At 42.5% G+C, this 18266-nt stretch overlaps 1 protein-coding gene across 1 annotated transcript in view; it reads left to right on the top strand.

Annotated features, from left to right (window-relative positions):
* tsnare1 (T-SNARE Domain Containing 1) overlaps positions 1 to 18266 on the top strand; it is a 919576-nt gene that overhangs the window by 382062 nt on the left and 519248 nt on the right. Inside the window, exon 5 of the mRNA XM_028817483.2 lies at positions 13225 to 13312. Within this exon, the coding sequence (XP_028673316.2) occupies positions 13225 to 13312 (88 nt within the window). The remainder of the gene's footprint in view (positions 1 to 13224; positions 13313 to 18266) is intronic.

Genomic DNA, 18266 nt, shown 5'->3' with positions numbered 1-18266 from the left:
AGGCATAAAATATATAATGTACTAGCAAAATACACGCGCTTCGCAGCTGAGAAGTAGTGTGTTAAAGAGGTTATGTAAACATATATATACATATACATATATACATATATATACATATCTACATATACACATATCTACATATACATATATATACATATATACATATATATATACATATACACATCCACATATAAATACATATATATATACGCATATCAACATATATATACATACATATACACACATACATACACATACACATATACATATATACATATACACATACATACATATACATACATATATATATACATATCTACATATATATACACATATATATATATACATATCTACATATATATATATATATATATATATATATATATATAGACATACATATATACATACATACATTCACATATATATCCCTGCTGTTTTATAAACGAACGCCTTATAAGGCCATCCTTTCTCCTTGCTTAGCGGTTCTGTATTGTTTTATTGTTCGTTTATTACGATTGTTATAGTTATTGTGTAGCTATTTGAGACTCAGTTTTCTGTTCAGGTACCCATTTCCTTTATGTAATCTGCGGATTCTCCGCTATTTTTTGTTCATTTATTACGATTCTTTTGTAGGTCTATGAACTTAATTTAAACTTTAGGTTTACACGGTGCTTTGTTTCTGAAGTACCTGCACTCATGAATATATCTGTATGCGTCAGTTGCTTCATATTCTTTTCCTACATTATCAATTGTGTAATGTGTTTTTTGAACAGGTTTGATTCATCGAAGTGATCACTCGTGCTGCGTTCAGTCAGTTCACGTGAGCCGCTCTCTTGTGTGATGTTGTGATGTCCATGGCTTTATTTAATGTTAGCTAAGACCCGGCACTTAAAAGTTTCTCGCTACAGCAATTTTAACTCTGTTACAAAGTGATCCAAAGTCTCGTTTATACCTCGTGTCTTCTCATTAAACTTGTATGTCGCGAATATGGTATTGCAAACAGCAGCGGGAGCGTTTCTATAAACTTAATTTAAACTTATGGTTTATACCGTGCTTTGTTTCCGCAGTAGCTGCACTTATGAATATGCTTGTATGCGTCACTTGCTCACTTCTTATTGTTTCGCTGCCTTCTCAATTGTGTAATGAATGTTTTCTTCAGCACTGTTTGGGGCTCTTCCTTGTTTTCTACGTACTGCATTCACAGTCAGTTCACGTGATTATGTGGGAGGCGTGATGACGCAATACGCAACTCCGCCTCCCACGGCCATCGAGCTTCAGTCTATTACAGTATATGGACAAAAAAGAGGTTCCAGTTATGACCATTATGCGTAGAATTTCGAAATGAAACCTGCCTAACTTTTGTAAGTAAGCTGCAAGGAATGAGCCTGCCAAATTTCAGCCTTCCACCTACACGGGAAGTTGGAGAATTAGTGATGAGTGAGTCAGTCAGTCAGTGAGTGAGTGAGTGAGTGAGTCAGTGAGGCTTTGCCTTTTATTAGTATAGATGAACCATGAAGTCCAAATATCAAAGAAACACTTTCACAAAAGGTACAAATATAATAGAACAAGTGCGCTTTTATTCAAAAATATAACTGCAGAAAAAAAAAGCCGCCTTAGTGTGTGACATTGACACTCATTTACTATGATGGCCCCGTGGCGCAACTGTATCAGTTGCTGACTGGGAATCAAAAGGTCACGAGTTCGATCCTGCATGACTCCCTTTTGAGAAGTGAGCTGCTCTTATTTTTACTATTTTAGAATAAAAAGATACATTTGATTTTAGTCTGTAACAGCCGGTGTAATTTATGATATTTGTAAAGGTTAGCTTTGTTTTTGTTTTTTTTATTCACTTTTCATTCTCTCAGTCACGTTCAGGATCCTTCCCTACTCCATCTGACACTGCTGTTTTCACATAAAGACGCGCTATAGTTCCTCAGTGTATCACGATACATACGACCACATGTTTTTTTTCCCCCAATCTTGCCAGTCCCCAAATTGTTGCTGTATGCTGTTTCTTTTGTACTCCAGGACATGCAGAGTAAAGCATAGTAGAGAGCAGTAACTTCAGCGCTATATGCAATCATCAGACACTCCCCATCTGACACTGCTGTTTTCACATAAAGATGCGCTATAACTCACCCAAGGAGCGCTCTTCCTACATTTACGACATGTGTACTTGTTGCAGTGTACACACCTCTCTGTACTATGGTTCCTATTACACTGAACAAGCACCTGTAATCTGTAACTCTATTCATTATCTCAAAACAAATATATGTGACGTTTTGAAGAAATCATTTTATGACACGAATAGTACCAATCAGAAAACATCGTTGAAGTAATGCAATATTATTTGAAAACGAACAGCGTCAGATTGGGTGTGATTTATACTGGCGCTGTTACTTAGAGTCCGATCAGAAGCTGAATAAGGTCCTGTTCTGACTCTAAATAAAAAAAGCATGAATTAATCAACAGAAATAACCGCGATCGACATTTTAAATTTAACAATTTACAGTGCATACCAATTTATAAATTTTATGTCCGTTTGAGGCTACAAAGAAAAAAAAACACTTCTTCCCCAGCGGGGAATTGAACTCAGGTCGCTACAGCACGGCAGGGCTGCCATGCTCTGAGTCAGCAAATCTCAGCGTTACGCCACGGAAGGTGTTGTGACATCCTTGAACCTTTTGTGAAAGTGTTTATTTGATGTTTGGCCGTCAGACTTCACACATTCTATAGTTTATGCCTACATTTTGTAACATTTATTACTAAAATATGAAAAAGTTTCTTTTTTAACAATGTGTTTACACAGATTACTGTAGAAACGGAACACACATGAAATGCGTGTTTTCCAAATAGCGATCTATTATTTCCACTCTAAAATTCCAGTTCAGTCACTCCCAGATAATCAAACAAGGCATGAGCTGGGAAAACTTTTTGCGATGGTGGGAGATGGAATAACCGGCTTTTTGCTGCTCATCTTAATCGGCACATTTAGAAGACAAAAGAGAGGTGCGAACGGTTTTAAGGTGGGCCGGATCTACAAGTTTTTTCGTAGACTCTGGTAATTCTAGTGTTAAAATGGTTTTAAATCCAGATATCTTTTGAAAATCTGCTAATGCTTTTAGGGCTGCTAGCACAGAATTTGGCAACACGGTGGCGCAGTGGGTAGTGCTGCTGCCTCGCAGTTGGGAGACCTGGGGACCTGGGTTCGCTTCCCAGGTCCTCCCTGCGTGGAGTTTGCATGTTCTCCCCGTGTCTGCGTGGGTTTCCTCTGGGCGCTCCGGTTTCCTCCCACAGTCCAAAGACATGTAGGTTAGGTGGACTGGCGATTCTACATTGGCCCTAGTGTGTGGGTGTGTTTGTGTGTGTCCTGCGGTGGGTTGGCACCCTGCCCGGGATTGTTTCCTGCCTTGTGCCCTGTGTTGGCTGGGATTGGCTCCAGCAGACCCCCGTGACCCTGTGTTCGGATTCAGCGGTTTGGAAAATGGATGGATGGCACAGAATTTTGTGTGTCAGATATATAAAGTACCATATCATCTGCATATAGTGATATTTTTTGTTCAAGTCCTTCTCTGAGAATCCCATTTATCTCTAATGCGTTGTGAAAGTATACAGCCAATGGTTCAAAGGCGATTGCAAAGAGCAAAGGGGATAATGGGCATCCTTGTCGAGTACCATGTTCTAGTTTGAAGTAGTCCAAAATAATTTGTTAATATGAACTGAGGCTTCTGGACTAGTATAAAATAGTTTGATTCATGCAAATGTGTGCAATGTGGTAAATAGGTAGTCCCATTCAACCATATCAGATACTTTCTCTGCATCTAAAGGTAATAAGATCTCTGGGGTGTTAGATAAAATGGGTGAATATATTATATTAAACAAACATCGATGGTTAAAAGTTGTGGTGTCTGCCGTCAATAAATCCTATTTGGTCTTGTGATACAACAGAAGGAAGCACTTTCACAATCCTTCTGGTTAGAACTTTGGAAAGCATCTTAACATCGTTATTCAGAAAAGAGATTGGTCTGTGTGATGCACATTGTAGTAGGTCCTTGTTTTTCTTACGAAAGATGGTAATGAATGTTTGGTGAAAGGTATGAGGTAGAATTTTTTGTCTTTATCTTTTATAAACATTTCTAATAATAGTGGAGCTAACTTATTTGAAATAATTTTTATAAAGTTACACTGGGTAGCCATTAGGGCCAGCTGCTTTCCCACTTTGAATTGAGTTTATAGCATCTAATAATTCTGAAAGTGTCAGAGGTCTATCCTGTTCTGCAGCGCTAAGAGTATCTTGCTGTGGTATCTGTAATGAATCAAGAAACTCATTAGATTGTGTCTTATCTTCTTTAACTCTTTGAGGGCTGAATATTTTTTCCGTCAGCCGGCAGGAACGTGCAGCAGTGCAGCTACCAGCCGCCGGAGCTAAAGGTGGAACAGGCGAGAGAGCAAAGCGAATGCACAAAGCAAAATACTCCATGGACAACGTTTTGCGTATTATTGCTGAATCGGACTCTGACTTATTGTGCTCCATTTTTGGGACAAGTGATCTGGAGATCGAAAATGAAAGTGTAGCAGCATCAGCTGATCATATGATTGTAGTTTGATCCCCAGCTGATCGTAGTGCTGAAAGTGTCCGTGTAGCATGAAGACACTAATATATGTGGTTGTAAGTCGACACCCACCTCTAAAGAGTTAAACTGAGTATAATATAAGGATTTATGGCACTCTCTAAACATGTAAGTTATATTTTTATCATCAATAATTTTATCTCCATTTGTTTTTCTAATTGCTGTTATTGCATTACAGACTTCCTTATGTTTTCTCACCTAACAAACTCAATTAATCTTTGGCTTTTAAGCCCCATCCTAAAATTACTCCCAGGGTAAATTCCCAGACAACTTTTTGAATCAAAAGTGCCATCTAGAATGCCTTCCTTCTAGAACAAACTCTTGCCAAACACCTAGTGTCTCAGCACCAGTGGTATAACGTCACCTCCAATGAAATGCCCTCTTTGGTGTTTTCACATTTTTCTTGTTCTACAGCATTTAATAACAGCGGATTTACTGTAATTTGGCTTTTTTTACATTGATCAACAGAAAACACCTCTGTAATATCAAAATAAAAACATCTCTGCAAAGTAATATGTAAAACACAAAATTATTACTTGCAAACGTATTCACCCCTTCACGTCAATATTTAATAGATTCACCTTTGGCAGCCATGACATTCTTGTTTTGCACATTTGAATTCTGCTGTTTTTTTCCCATTTCTTATGTTTAAAAATTGCTCAAGCTGTGTCAGGTTGCATGGGAATGGTAAGTGAGGAGCTTGTTTTCAAGTTCAACCACAATTTCTCAATTGGATTGAGATTTAAATTGTGACTCAGCAATTTTGTCACTGTTTTTAATCCATTCCATGGAGGTTTGGCTTTATGTTCGGGGTTATTACCTTGCTGGAAAAAATGTTCTCTCCAAGGTACAGTTTTCTTGCAGACTTCGTGCAAGTGAAGCAACAGTTTCTTCTGTCTCCTTCAAAGTTATAAAAATCTATCTTGGTGTTTTCCCTCACTAGTGTTGTACTTTGTGGATGGCCTGCTTCAGGCATATTTACAGCTGTGCCATACTCTTTCCATTTCTTTATGATTGATTTACTGCAACTGTACTCCAAAGGATATTCAGTTATGTTGATATTTTCTTGCCTCCATCCCATGGCATATGCTTTTCAATCACCATATCATGAAGTTGCTTTTAGTGTTCTTCATTATGAAGGTTAGACCACAATACATTACCACAAGTTGGACCTTCCAGATACAGGGGCATTTATACTACAATCAACTGAAAAACCCTGACTAAAAAAAACATCATTTCCATTTAGCTGGTTATGTGTCTTTGAAAATCAATTGGCTACACCAGTGATGATGTAGGTGTGCTGTATTATCAAGTGTGAATATTTATATGATCAATTATTGTGTTTTTTATTTATTCATTTACATTATTATATTATATTAATTATTTTGGGACACTTGGCAGTGATCGGTTTTCAATTTGACGTTAAAGAGTCAGTTTCAAAAAAGGTTAAATTAAATCCAATGTTGTGTTATCATAAAATGTGAAAAGTTCCAAGGGGGGTGAAAACTTTTTATAGGCACTCTATAGGAAATGCGGATGGAGCAGTTGCACAGGGGCCCATTGTTGTTGTTTCACAAGGCTTTATAATAACATGCTTGACATTGCACTGAAAAGGTTAATGTGGTTATCATTCACTCCATAAAGCTTAATGATTATTGACCTTTTCTATAGCTTACATGCTTGACGTATGTCATTGACGGTGATCATTTTTTAGTTTGATTTAATTTAATTTCACAATTGGGGGGCTAATTAATTTTTTGCACTCGAGTCCATCAGAGAACTAGATCATAAATGAAGGGCCAGTCATCGCCCAGGAAGCTTGTCCATCATAACCAAGGCAAGATACTCTGCAAATCATAACAGTCGTTCCTGATGTCACATATTAGGCTGTGAAGCTTCTGTCTCATTGCAAGATGATTCCCATTGCCATTTCTTTGTCTCTGATCACCTGACTAAATGCTTCTAGAGCACTCTCTGCTTTTAAAGTCCCATGTACAACCTTTCATAACAAGGAGAAACTTCACTTCTTACCATACTTTGCTTTATTCCAAACAATAGAGCCTTCTAATGCACTATTCCTGTCTACCAGCACAACATGTTGCAATTTCTTCTCATCTCTACCTCACGTGTCTTTATTATTTATAAAGTATACTCTTTAACCTCACCCAATATATAGCCTGGCCTCAGCTTCTTCAACTGAGGAATTGAATGTTGCTACCTGTTAGCAAGAAGACCTCCTTGCCTTTCTATGACCCTTCTTGGCCACTTTTTCTTTCTCTGTTTCTATGTAGAGGGATAGGTGTCCATGGCATCTTCAGAGTCTACAACTTTGTAACAAGTTCAGGCTCTTTTCACAGATTATGTGCTGAATTGTTAAGTCAATAACCTATTAGTTCTATGTCCTGTAGTCTAATTATCCCACTTTGACCCAAACACCACAGATCCCACTGAACAGTTAGATATGGAGAATGTTAAATATATTAATGAGTGACAATCAAAAAGGACTTATATATATGTATATCACTGCACGTTACTTTCCCCAACACATAAACTCCTTATCTATATAATAATATAAACTCACTTAGAACATACAATGATTGAAACAGAAACAACATGGTTTAAATATAAGTCTATCTTCTTCTTCTTCTTTTGTCTTCCTCCGTTAGGTTTTCCATATCTTCCTGTCCTTTGCATCTTGCTCTGTTACACCCACCACCTGCATGTCCCCTCTCACCACATCCATAAACTTCCTCTTTTCCTTTTACCTGGAGGCTCTATCCTTTAACATCCTTCTCCCAATATACCCAGCATCTCTCCTCTGCACATGACCAAATCAACGCAATCTCGCCTCTCTGACTTTGTCTCCAAACCGTCCAATTAAGCTGACCCTCTAATGTCCATCTATCCATTATCCAACCTGCTATATCCTAACTACAGGGTCACGGGGGTCTGCTGGAGCCAATCCCATCCAACATAGGGCACAAGGCAGGAAATGAACCCTGGACAGGGTGCCAGCCCACCGCAGGGCACACACACCCACACACCAAGCACACATTAGGGACAATTTAGGATTGCCAATGCACATAACCTGAATGTCTTTGGACTGTGGGAGGAAACTGGAGCACCCGATTGAAACCCACGCAGACACAGGGAGAACATGCAAACTCCACGCAGGGAGGACCCGCGAAGCGATCCCGGGTCTCCTAACTGCGAGGCAGCAGCGCTACTGACCCTCTAATGTACTAATTTCTTTTTTTTTTTTTTTAATATTTTTATTTTATTAATTTTCATTGTAATCATTCCATACAAACAGATCAATTTATAACCCAACAAATTTGAAAACAAATCAAACCCCACCCCTGAGAAGGAGAGCTTAGCTAAAGGAAAATTTCTTTAAGCTTTTTAATAAGGCAATATTAGACAAAAGAAGGGGAGAAGTAAATATCTATATAAATAAGAGATGGAGAAGGGAGTTAAATGCAATAATAGTTATTTCTCTTATTCTAAAATAATATTGATTAAATGTACTAATTTCTAATCAAATCCATCCACGTCACACCCAATGCAAATCTTAGCATCTTTAACTCTGCCACCACCAGCTCTGTTTCCTGCTTTCTGGTCAGTGCCAAGTAAAATAATTGCAGAAAGAATATAACAGAGGAGGATGACTTTGATCTGGCTCCCTTGTCTCTGATTCTTCTGCATGACTGATGAAGCAAAGACCTGGATGGAGGGATAACATAGATGATTTTGAGAGGAACTCTAAGAAAGGAAATCTCTTGCAGTACCCCAGTGCTGTTGCCATGTGTCTTTTTCCATTTTTTCTTTCTAAAATCTAGTTTATTTCCTGGATTGATCTGAAATTCCCTCCTCTGTCGCTATCCTGATTTGTGCATATACTAGACTCAGAGAATTCATAAAGAAGCAGATGATGAATGACATACAAACTGACTACAAAAGGAGCAGGCAAACAGTGAAAGTCCCACAGACAGACAGATTGCTCTAAGGAAAACCATTATGGACGCCTCCAGGAAAATCTTTGTTGTTTTTGCTTTTCAGAAAAAATACCAGTTGATAATAACGCAGTGCACTGCATTTTCAGCATTTAACAGCATTTCCACAGAGAAATGTTAGACAGTACTGTGGGTACACATATGGGGAGAAGTGCTTATAAACAGTTTTCACTAAAGTTTGCGGTGTACATCGCCATTTTGGATTGATGTCATAAACAGAAGTCGGATAAACTCAGAATTGACAAACCATACCTGACAAAAACCAATTGAAAATCTCAACTAGGATCTCATAAATTCTGACTTCGTAGTTTAAATGGACTTACGGCCACATGTCTTGGACACTCGGGTGAAGAGAGAGGCGGAGCTGTCAACTGATCACCACCTGGTGGTGAGTTGGCTTTGATGGTGGGGGAGGATGCCAGTCAGGCCTGGTAGGCCCAAACGTGTTGTGAGGGTCTGCTGGGAACGTCTTTCTGAGCCCCCTGTCAGAAGTAGCGTCAACTCCCACCTCCGGCAGAACTTCAACCAATTCCCGAGGGAGGTGGGGAACATTGAGTCCGAATGGGCCATGTTCCGTGCCTCTATTGATGAGGTGGCTGACCGGAGCTGTGGCCGTAAGGTGGTCGGTGCCTGTCGTGGCGGCAATCCCCGAACCTGTTGGTGGACACCGGTGGTAAGGGATGCTGTCAAGCAGAAGAAGGAGTCCTACCGGTCCCTTTTGTCCTGTGGGTCTCTGGAGGCAGCTAATAGGTACCGGCATACCAAGCGGAATGCGGCTTCAGTGGTTGCTGAGGCAAAAACCCGAGCATTGGAGGAGTTTGGGGAGGCCATGGAGAACGACTTTCGGACGACTTCGAGGAGATTCTGGTCCACCGTCTGGCGTCTCAGGAGGGGGAAGCAGTGCAGTGTCAACACTGTGTATGGTGGGGATGGTGCGCTGCTGACCTCGACTCAGAACATTGTGGGTCGGTGGGGGAGTACTTCGAGGACCTCCTCAATCCCACTAACATGCCTTCCAATGAGGAAGCAGAGCCTGGGGACTCAGAGGTGGGCTCCCCCATCTCTGGAACTGAGGTCACCGAGGTGGTCAAAAAACTCCTTAGTGGCAGGGCCCCAGGGGTGGATGAGATGCGCCCGGAGTTCCTCAAGGATCTGGATGTTGTAGGGCTGTCTTGGTTGACACGTCTCTGCAACATTGCATGGACATCAGGGACAGTGCCTCTGGATTGGCAGACCGGGGTGGTGGTCCCCCTCTTTAAGAAGGGGGACCGGAGGGTGTGTTCCAACTACAGAGGGATCACACTCCTCAGCCTCACTGAAAAGTCTATTCGGGGATTCTGGAGAAGAGGGTCCGTCGGATAGTTGAACCTCGGATTCAGGAGGAACAGTGTGGTTTTCATCATGGTCGCGGAACAGTGGACTAGCTCTACACCCTTAGCAGAGTCCTGGAGGGTGCATGGGAGTTCGCCCAACCAGTCTACATGTGTTTTGTGGACTTGGAAAAGGCGTTCAACCGTGTCCGTCGGGGAATCCTGTGGGGGGTGCTCTGGGTGTATGGGGTGCCGGACCCCCTAATAAGGGCTGTTCGGTCCCTGTACAACCAGTGTCAGAGCTTGGTCCGCATTGACGGCAGTAAGTCGAACCCATTTCCAGTGAGAGTTGGACTCCGCCAGGGCTGCCCTTTGTCACCGATTCTGTTCATAACTTTTATGGACAGAATTTCTAGGCGCAGCCAGGGCGTTGAGGGGGTCCAGTTTGGTGGACTCAGGTTTGGGTCACTGCTTTTTGCAGATGATGTTGTCCTGTTTGCTTCATCAGGCCGTGATCTTCAGCTCTCTCTGGATCGGTTCGCAGCTGAGTGTGAAGTGGCTGGGATGGGAATCAGCACCTCCAAATCCGAGACCATGGTCCTCAGCCGGAAAAGGGTGGAGTGCCCTCTCAGGTATCTTGGGGTCTTGTTCGCGAGTGAGGGAAGAATGGAGCGTGAGATCGACAGGCGGATCGTGATGCGGGCTCTGCATCGGTCTGTCGTGGTGAAAAAGGAGCTGAGCCGTAAGGCAAAGCTCTCAATTTACCAGTCGATCTATGTTCCTACCCTCACCTATGATCATGAGCTATGGGTAGTGACCGAAAGAACGAGATCGCAAATACAAACGGCTGAAATGAGTTTCCTCCACAAGGTGTCTGGGCTGTCCCTTAAAGATAGGGTAAGAAGCTCAGTCATCCGGGAGGGGCTCAGAGTAGAGCCGCTGCTCCTCCGCATCGAGAGGAGTCAGATGTGGTGGCTCGGGTATCTGATCAGGATGCCTCCCTGGTGAGGTGTTCCGGGCACGTCCAACTGGGAGGAGGACCCGGGGAAGACCCAGGACACACTGGAGGGACTATGTCTCTTGGCTGGCCTGGGAACGCCTTGGGATTCTCCCGGAAGAGCTAGAAGAAGTGGCCGGGGAGAGGGAAGTCTGGGTATCTCTGCTCAAGCTGCTGCCCCCGCGACCCGACTTCGGATAAGCGGAAGTTGATGGATGGATGGATGGATTTAAATGTTAATGTTTTGGGCACATGCACCGTCCTTTGTATGTAAGAGCCAGATCTACAGCATAAAGTCACAAGTGAACTGCAGAACTTCCTCTGTTTGATCGTCAAAGGCATGCTCACAAATTACATGTGTAATGTCACGAAAAATACCTGCTGACACTTTAGTACGCGAGCAATGGTATGAGAATGCAGTTAGACTTTTTTTGGGCACATACACCACGCTCGTGTTTAGATCTGGAAGGTGTAGCGTTGGCGAAATAAATAACATGCGAGCTATAGCGCGTCTTTATGTGATCCAAATAAATAACATTTGAACTATAGCAAGCTATAGCGCGTCTTTATTTGATCCAAATAAAAACATCTGAGCTGTAGCGAGCTGTAGCGCGACTTTATGTGATCCAAATAAAAACATCTGAACTGTAGCGAGCTGTAGCGCGACTTTATGTGATCCAAATAAAAACATCTGAGCTATAGCGAGCTGTAGCGCGTCTTTATGTGATCCAAATAAATAACATTTGAGCTATAGCGAGCTATAGTGCGTCTTTATGTGATCCAAATAAATAACATTTGAGCTATAGCGCGTCTTTATGTGAAAATAGCAGTGTCAGATGGGGAGGGGGGGTAGGGTAGAATCGTGAACGCGACAGAGAATAAAACAATAAAAAAAAAAAAAAAAAAACAAAGCTAACCTTTGCAAGTATCACACATTTACACCGGCTGTTACAGACTGACTGAGCGCATTTGTTCTGTTATATTTGTACCTGTTGTGAAAGTGTTTCTTTGATATTTGGACTTGGGAATCAGCACCTCCAAATCTGAGACCATGGTCCTCAGCCGGAAAAGGGTGGAGTGCCCTCTCAGGGTTGGGAGCGAGATCCTGCCTCAAGTGGAGGAGTTCAAGTATCTTGGGGTCTTGTTCACGAGTAAGGGAAGAATGGAGCGTGAGATCGACAGGCGGATCGGTGCGGCGTCCACAGTGATGCGGGCTCTGCATCGGTCTGTCGTGGTGATAAAGGAGCTGAGCCGTAAGGCAAAGCTCTCAATTTACCAGTCAACCTATGTTCCTACCCTCACCTATGGTCATGAGCTATGGGTAGTGACCGAAAGAACGAGATCACGAATACAAGCGGCTGAAATGAGTTTCCTCCGCAGGGTGTCTGGGCTCTCCCTTAAAGATAGGGTGAGAAGCTCAGTCATCCGGGAGGGGCTCAGAGTAGAGCCGCTGCTCCTCCGTGTCGAGAGGAGTCAGATGAGGTGGCTCGGGCATTTGATCAGGATGCCTCCTGGACGCCTCCCTGGTGAGGTGTTCCGGGCATGTCCAACAGGGAGGAGGCCCCGGGGAAGACCCAGGACACGCTGGAGGGACTATGTCTCATGGCTGGCCTGGGAACGCCTTGGGATTCTCCCAGAAGAGCTAGAAGAAGTGGCTGGAGAGAGGGAAGTCTGGGCATCTCTGCTCAAGCTGCTGCACGGATACCTCGGATAAGTGGAAGAGGATGGATGGATGGTAGTTTAAATGGAACACAACATATGTTTCTAAAGCTGTTTCTCTCAATCCTGCACTTCATTCCTTTTTTGGTTATTAAGAATACAAACAAATAGTATAATTTGTCCCACCCAGCATTTATTATTCCAAGTTAGAATTGACTGGCAACAGAATTCAATAGCACTTTGATGTGTGGAGAATCATCAGTTATGTTGGCAAATTTCAAGTTAAAATAGTCAAACTATATGCTGTCACAAGGCAAAAGCAGATCCGTCTGCATGACAACATTCTTTCATGTCTGGCAGATGCTTTACATTCACAATTTTTTGTGCTTTCTTTAGGAGTTGTCCTTTGTGCTTCTAAAGACAGTTCAGTCTTTGGCAGATCGGCAGATGTATCTGTTGGCATTATGATTGTGCATAAACGTTTCTGGCCTTCAGTTAAGTTGAAATGACCTTGCTTAACAATCGCTCCTGGTTTCATGTACCATTCTGCCTCCAACATTATAGAGCATCAGTTCAGGTCTTTGACCCCAGCTTGTATTTATTTGTTTTTTCAGGCATGCCACCCAACAGCAGACCAATGGGATAATCACAAGTACCAGCCAACTTGTCAAGCAACTCTCAGAGATTATCAGTGGCTCACGGGTAAGCATCTTGCATATTTTTGGCAGTCTATATGAGCACCATAGTGTTATCCATTCCTTCAGTAAATATTATTAGGTACCAGTAAATTCAGGGTGAGCCAAAAGGAAGTACCACATTTCTCAAGGTCATTGTGCGAGGAAGAGGCAGCCGAGTGGGTTGGGGTGGGGATCCTTTTATAGGCGATCCCTTGTAGTTTTCAATCAGTAATATGCCTTGGTCTGGTGCTCACCATGCTTTCGCTGTCAAAGCGTTTTTCAAAAACAACAAATCCATCATCACTACACAACGCGTTTTCCAAACGCACTTCAGCATTCCTCCTAACAGTGATGTCCCATATCAGAAAACAATTCTTCAGTGGGTGGCTAAATTTAGACAGATGGGTACAATATTGAAGAGGAAATCTCCAGGCCATCATCAAACTGTATGAACGCCTGAAAACATCCAAGCTGTAGGGGCATCAATTTTGGAGTCTCCTAGATGTTCAGCGTGCAGACATTCTTCTGCCTTAGGCATTTCCAACACGTCTTTGAGGAGGATTTTGCATAAGGACCTTTATTTCCATCCATACAAAATGATGGTAGTGGAAGAACTCGCTGCGAGAGACTGGGAGAGCCATCGAGAGTTGTGCGCGAGCAGTCTGCAAACCGTTCATCGAGATGCCATCGTCATGTGCAGCGATGAGGCAAATTTCCAAATGAATAGCTGTGTAAATAATCAAAACTTTTGCTATTGGGCTGAATCCAATCCTCATAAACTTCATCAGTGACCCCTGCACAGTGAGCGTGTTACAGTTTGGTGAGCCGTTGCATAATTTGGCATTGTAGGCCATTACTTTTTTGAGGAGGGGGCGCAATAGTCATCGTCACTTCAGAACGTTACATTGAAATGATAGAGAACTTTTTGTGGTCCCGACTGGAAGAAATGGATGTGGTAGATGGCTGGTTTCAACAGGATGGAGCAACAACTCATATGGTGCAGAGATCCATGCAAGTTTTGTGGGAGATGTTTCTCGGGAAGCTGATCTCCCTGCACAGTGATGTTGAGTGGCTTTCACGTTCGCATGATCTCACTCCATTCGATTTCTTCTTGTGGGGCTATCTCAAGTCAAAGGTATACATACACCGACCTCAAAACCTTGAAGCCCTCGAGGACGCTATTCACTACAAAATCACTGCTATTCCCCTTCAAATGGCCAAACAAATCAGATAAAAAATGGCCAAACAAATCAGGGCGAGCGTTCAGAAATCGTCTCAAAGAGTGAAGACATCGTTTTTAAAACACAGTGGAAAAAATCTATTTTATATACCCTTTCTTGTGTCAAAATTAAATTTATTTTATCTTGTAGAGTTTTTGTAGAATAAATGTCTGAAATGTGGTACTTCTTTTTGTCTCACCATGTACAATGAGCATGAGCATTAGAACAATGAGAACAGATTAGTCAGCCCAACAAGCCTGTCCATCCTATTCACCTCGATTATCTATATATATAATTCACTAAGCCGGGAGACAAGTAGCCACCCATGGAAAGCACGCCGGAAGGGGCGTGGATTCACTAAACCACCGACAAGTAAGACACCAATGGCTCAAGCAGGAAGGAGCCACGCCCACCAACTCTTAGACCATTGGATACGACGAAAAAAAATCACAGAGCCACGCCCACCAACTTGTACGCGACGCCTCAGAAAACATGCCGTCATTTCTGTTTGTCTGTGCCACAGTCCACTTGCAGCTCTGAGCCACGTTGACTTTTCATTAGTCAACCTCAGTGGAACCTTGGTTCACACAGAGGCAGCGCCAGAGAGAGACAGAGGCACACACAGGCAGCGCGAGAGAGAGAGCCGCGCACACACAGGCAGCGCCAGAGAGACAGAGGCACACACAGAGGCAGCGCCAGAGAGACACAGGCAACGGCAGAGAGAGACAGAGGCACACACAGGCAGCGCGAGAGAGAGAGCCGCACACACACACAGAGGCAACGCCACAGAGAGACAGAGGCACACACAGGCAGCGCAAGAGAGAGCCGCGCAATCCTTTAAAACTGAAGTTAAAACACAATGAAGGAAGCAGTCTTTAAAAACCAATAAGCCCTGTGCCTCTTTTCTTTAGCATCTCACCTGCTTCAGGCCCTGCAACAGTCGAGACGCTCTCTCTGCAACTGACCTTCTCTGTGCCTGACTCCACTACTGTCAGTCGCCTGACTAAAAATGGCCTTTTGAAGGGGAGCTATGGACCCGCTATACCACAGGAACACATTGCCTTCGAGCCTGCTCTCGCTCACTCTAACGTACCGGCTTTCTCTCTCTCTCTCTCTCCTCACTCGCTCACACACTGCACAGGGGAGAAATGCCCGAAGCACAAGTCTACCCTGAAACCGTTTCAGCCACACTTCCACGCCCCTCGCTACACTGTGAGTGCGATGATTATTTATTTAAAAATGGGCTTTTGAAGGGGAGCTGTGGACCCGCTATACCACAGGATCACCTGTGACATTGACTTCATATTTTTTTCCTTTTATTTATGATCCTGTTGAGCAGATCAGGCACCCAGGTAAACAACACTGAATAATCAATAGCTGCAACCACTTTGACCGCCCCAACTCCTCACCTGAGTTGGTTTCGTCTGTGTTCAGCAGTGTTTCCCAAACTCGGTCCTGGTGAACCCCTGTGGATGCAGGGTTTGTTCCAACCAGATTCCTAATCATTAATGCCGGTGAAACTCATCCGGGATAAGTCGGTTTTTCAAACGCAGCCGTGTAGCAGATTAGTCTAGCAAGATGTAATAATCCGAGATGAATGCGCGCCTCCACGCTGAGTGGAAACACAATGTATTTGCTGCAACAAAATGATGAAAGAACGGGCGCATTTTTTTCACACAAGCTGAGTGGGTGGGTGTTAGTTAGTTAATTAGCAACTCGAAGGATTTCAAGATATAATATACACAAGAGGTAACACTGCAAAAGCGGCCCAAACCAGAAAAGACGGATAGCAAATTAAACGCGTGTGCATTGTACTTACTGAAAGCAGCGTTACGGATTTTGCAAATGTTCATTTTTTTCCCTCTGCTTAAAAAACATTGAAAAAGCAGCGCGGATTGGTTTGCAGCGTGTAAAACAGTTTGTCGCGGATAATTTGCTATCCACACAGGGAGGAACCGGGAAGCGAACCCACAATCTTCCACTGTCTCCTTACTGCAAAGCAGCCGTACTACTACAGCGCCACAAGGCAGTTCAAGAATGCACCGGGCCACATGTTCATTTTTTCCCCTGTGCTTAAAAGACATTAAAAAACTGTTTCTCAACTTGTGACTCCGGAACAACTCAGTACGCGAAAAGCGGCCAGAATCGCAAACAACAATGAAAACTCTACGTGACTCACAGGTAGTGATGTGCCGTTCTATACTAAGGTTTCGACACTGTGTCGAGCTTTCAAAGCACTGCAGATTTTAATACTTGATCGAATAATGACATCTGTGATTTAAGGATTTCACATTTTCTTTCTCAAATGTGCTTACCTATATCATGGCAAAGTACAGGGATAAACCTTTATTTTCTGTCTACTCCGTTTTAATTAAGACAGACCAAAGAAAACATTTAAGGTTATTAAATGTGATCTCAAGAAAAGATCAGGGTTAATTATAATACTAATAACAGGAGTGATTATAATGATACAATGCAAAAGTAAATACTAATTGAAAGAGCCGGGAATGCATGAGGTGAGGTGTCTTATTTTGTTTAACTCTTGCTATCGTATAGTGCATTCTGCCTGTCAGCGTTAGTTATATTTATATTTTTTAGACATCACACACTACAAGCTGCTGACGAACCCTTCTCTCCGTTGTCAGTCTGTAGCTACGAAAAAATAAAAGCAATACAACTTTTAACAGACGTCATTGAAGTGTATCATAAGTTTCTGTAACGTTAATGAAAATGGCCAGAAGGTGTCACGAGAGAGGTGAGTGTCAAATGCTTTGAAGCTTCGATACGATTTCTGACACAATTGCTTCAAACGTGTTGATGCTTCGTGAGGCTTCACCCCGCCCATCACTACTCACAGGTTACTGAACGAGAAATCAGCAGACTAGCATGACGGATGGGGCGTAATGGGCATCCTTCCCCCTCTTTCAAATGTTAATTTTTTCCCTGTGCTTAAAAATCATTAAAAAAGCGGCCTGATTATGTGGCGTATGGTACGCTGCGGGTTGGCTAATCTAAAATAATATGAAATCAAGATTTGAAAGTCCTCCTCTCCATCACACTACTTGGTAATTTATTCCATGTGTCTATGGTTCTTTGCATGAAGAAATCTTTACAACAGTTAAACGAAATCTGCAATTAACAAGTTTTTAACCGTGTCACTGTGTTCTTGTTGAGGATCAGTTATGGATGGTTCTTTGTCTGGCCCTTTCCTTTAGACCAGTTTGTCATGCATAACCCTAACAGAATTCATATACCTCCTGACAGCTTAGGTCTAATGGTCATTTAAGCACACCAGCTCCCCCACCATGCCAGAGTTAAAATCCTAGAAAGGGACCTTAACTCAGGATATCATTGATGGATGGAAATAGTACTGTAAGGAACTCTTAAGATCCAATATATACATCCTGCTTGAAGGAACATTGTGAGAAGCTTTAGTTGGGATTGGGTCCAAGCTTGTGGCTGAGGTTGCATTTTTAAAGATGAGTTTTCTTCCTACAAGAGGCCAAAATGCCAATGTTATACATGCAGAAATGTTTATTGCTTGAACTCTGTAAAGTGCCACTTGAGAATGCTTATCCTGCTGGCAGTGTGTATTGCATTAGGCGCTGTTTTATAAATACTTCTCAATGTGTTCATAAAGAGGTGTTTCTTTTTCTTATTTATTTACTTATTATCTTAAAAAATAAGATTATTTATTCCAAATCTGTGCATAACAGACGTTTTAAAATATGGCAATCAAACATAAGTTTCAGTTTACCA

This window comes from Erpetoichthys calabaricus, chromosome 13, assembly GCF_900747795.2.
Source record: "Erpetoichthys calabaricus chromosome 13, fErpCal1.3, whole genome shotgun sequence".
Classification (NCBI taxonomy): domain Eukaryota; kingdom Metazoa; phylum Chordata; class Cladistia; order Polypteriformes; family Polypteridae; genus Erpetoichthys; species Erpetoichthys calabaricus.
This window is presented reverse-complemented; position numbering and strand designations above follow the sequence as displayed.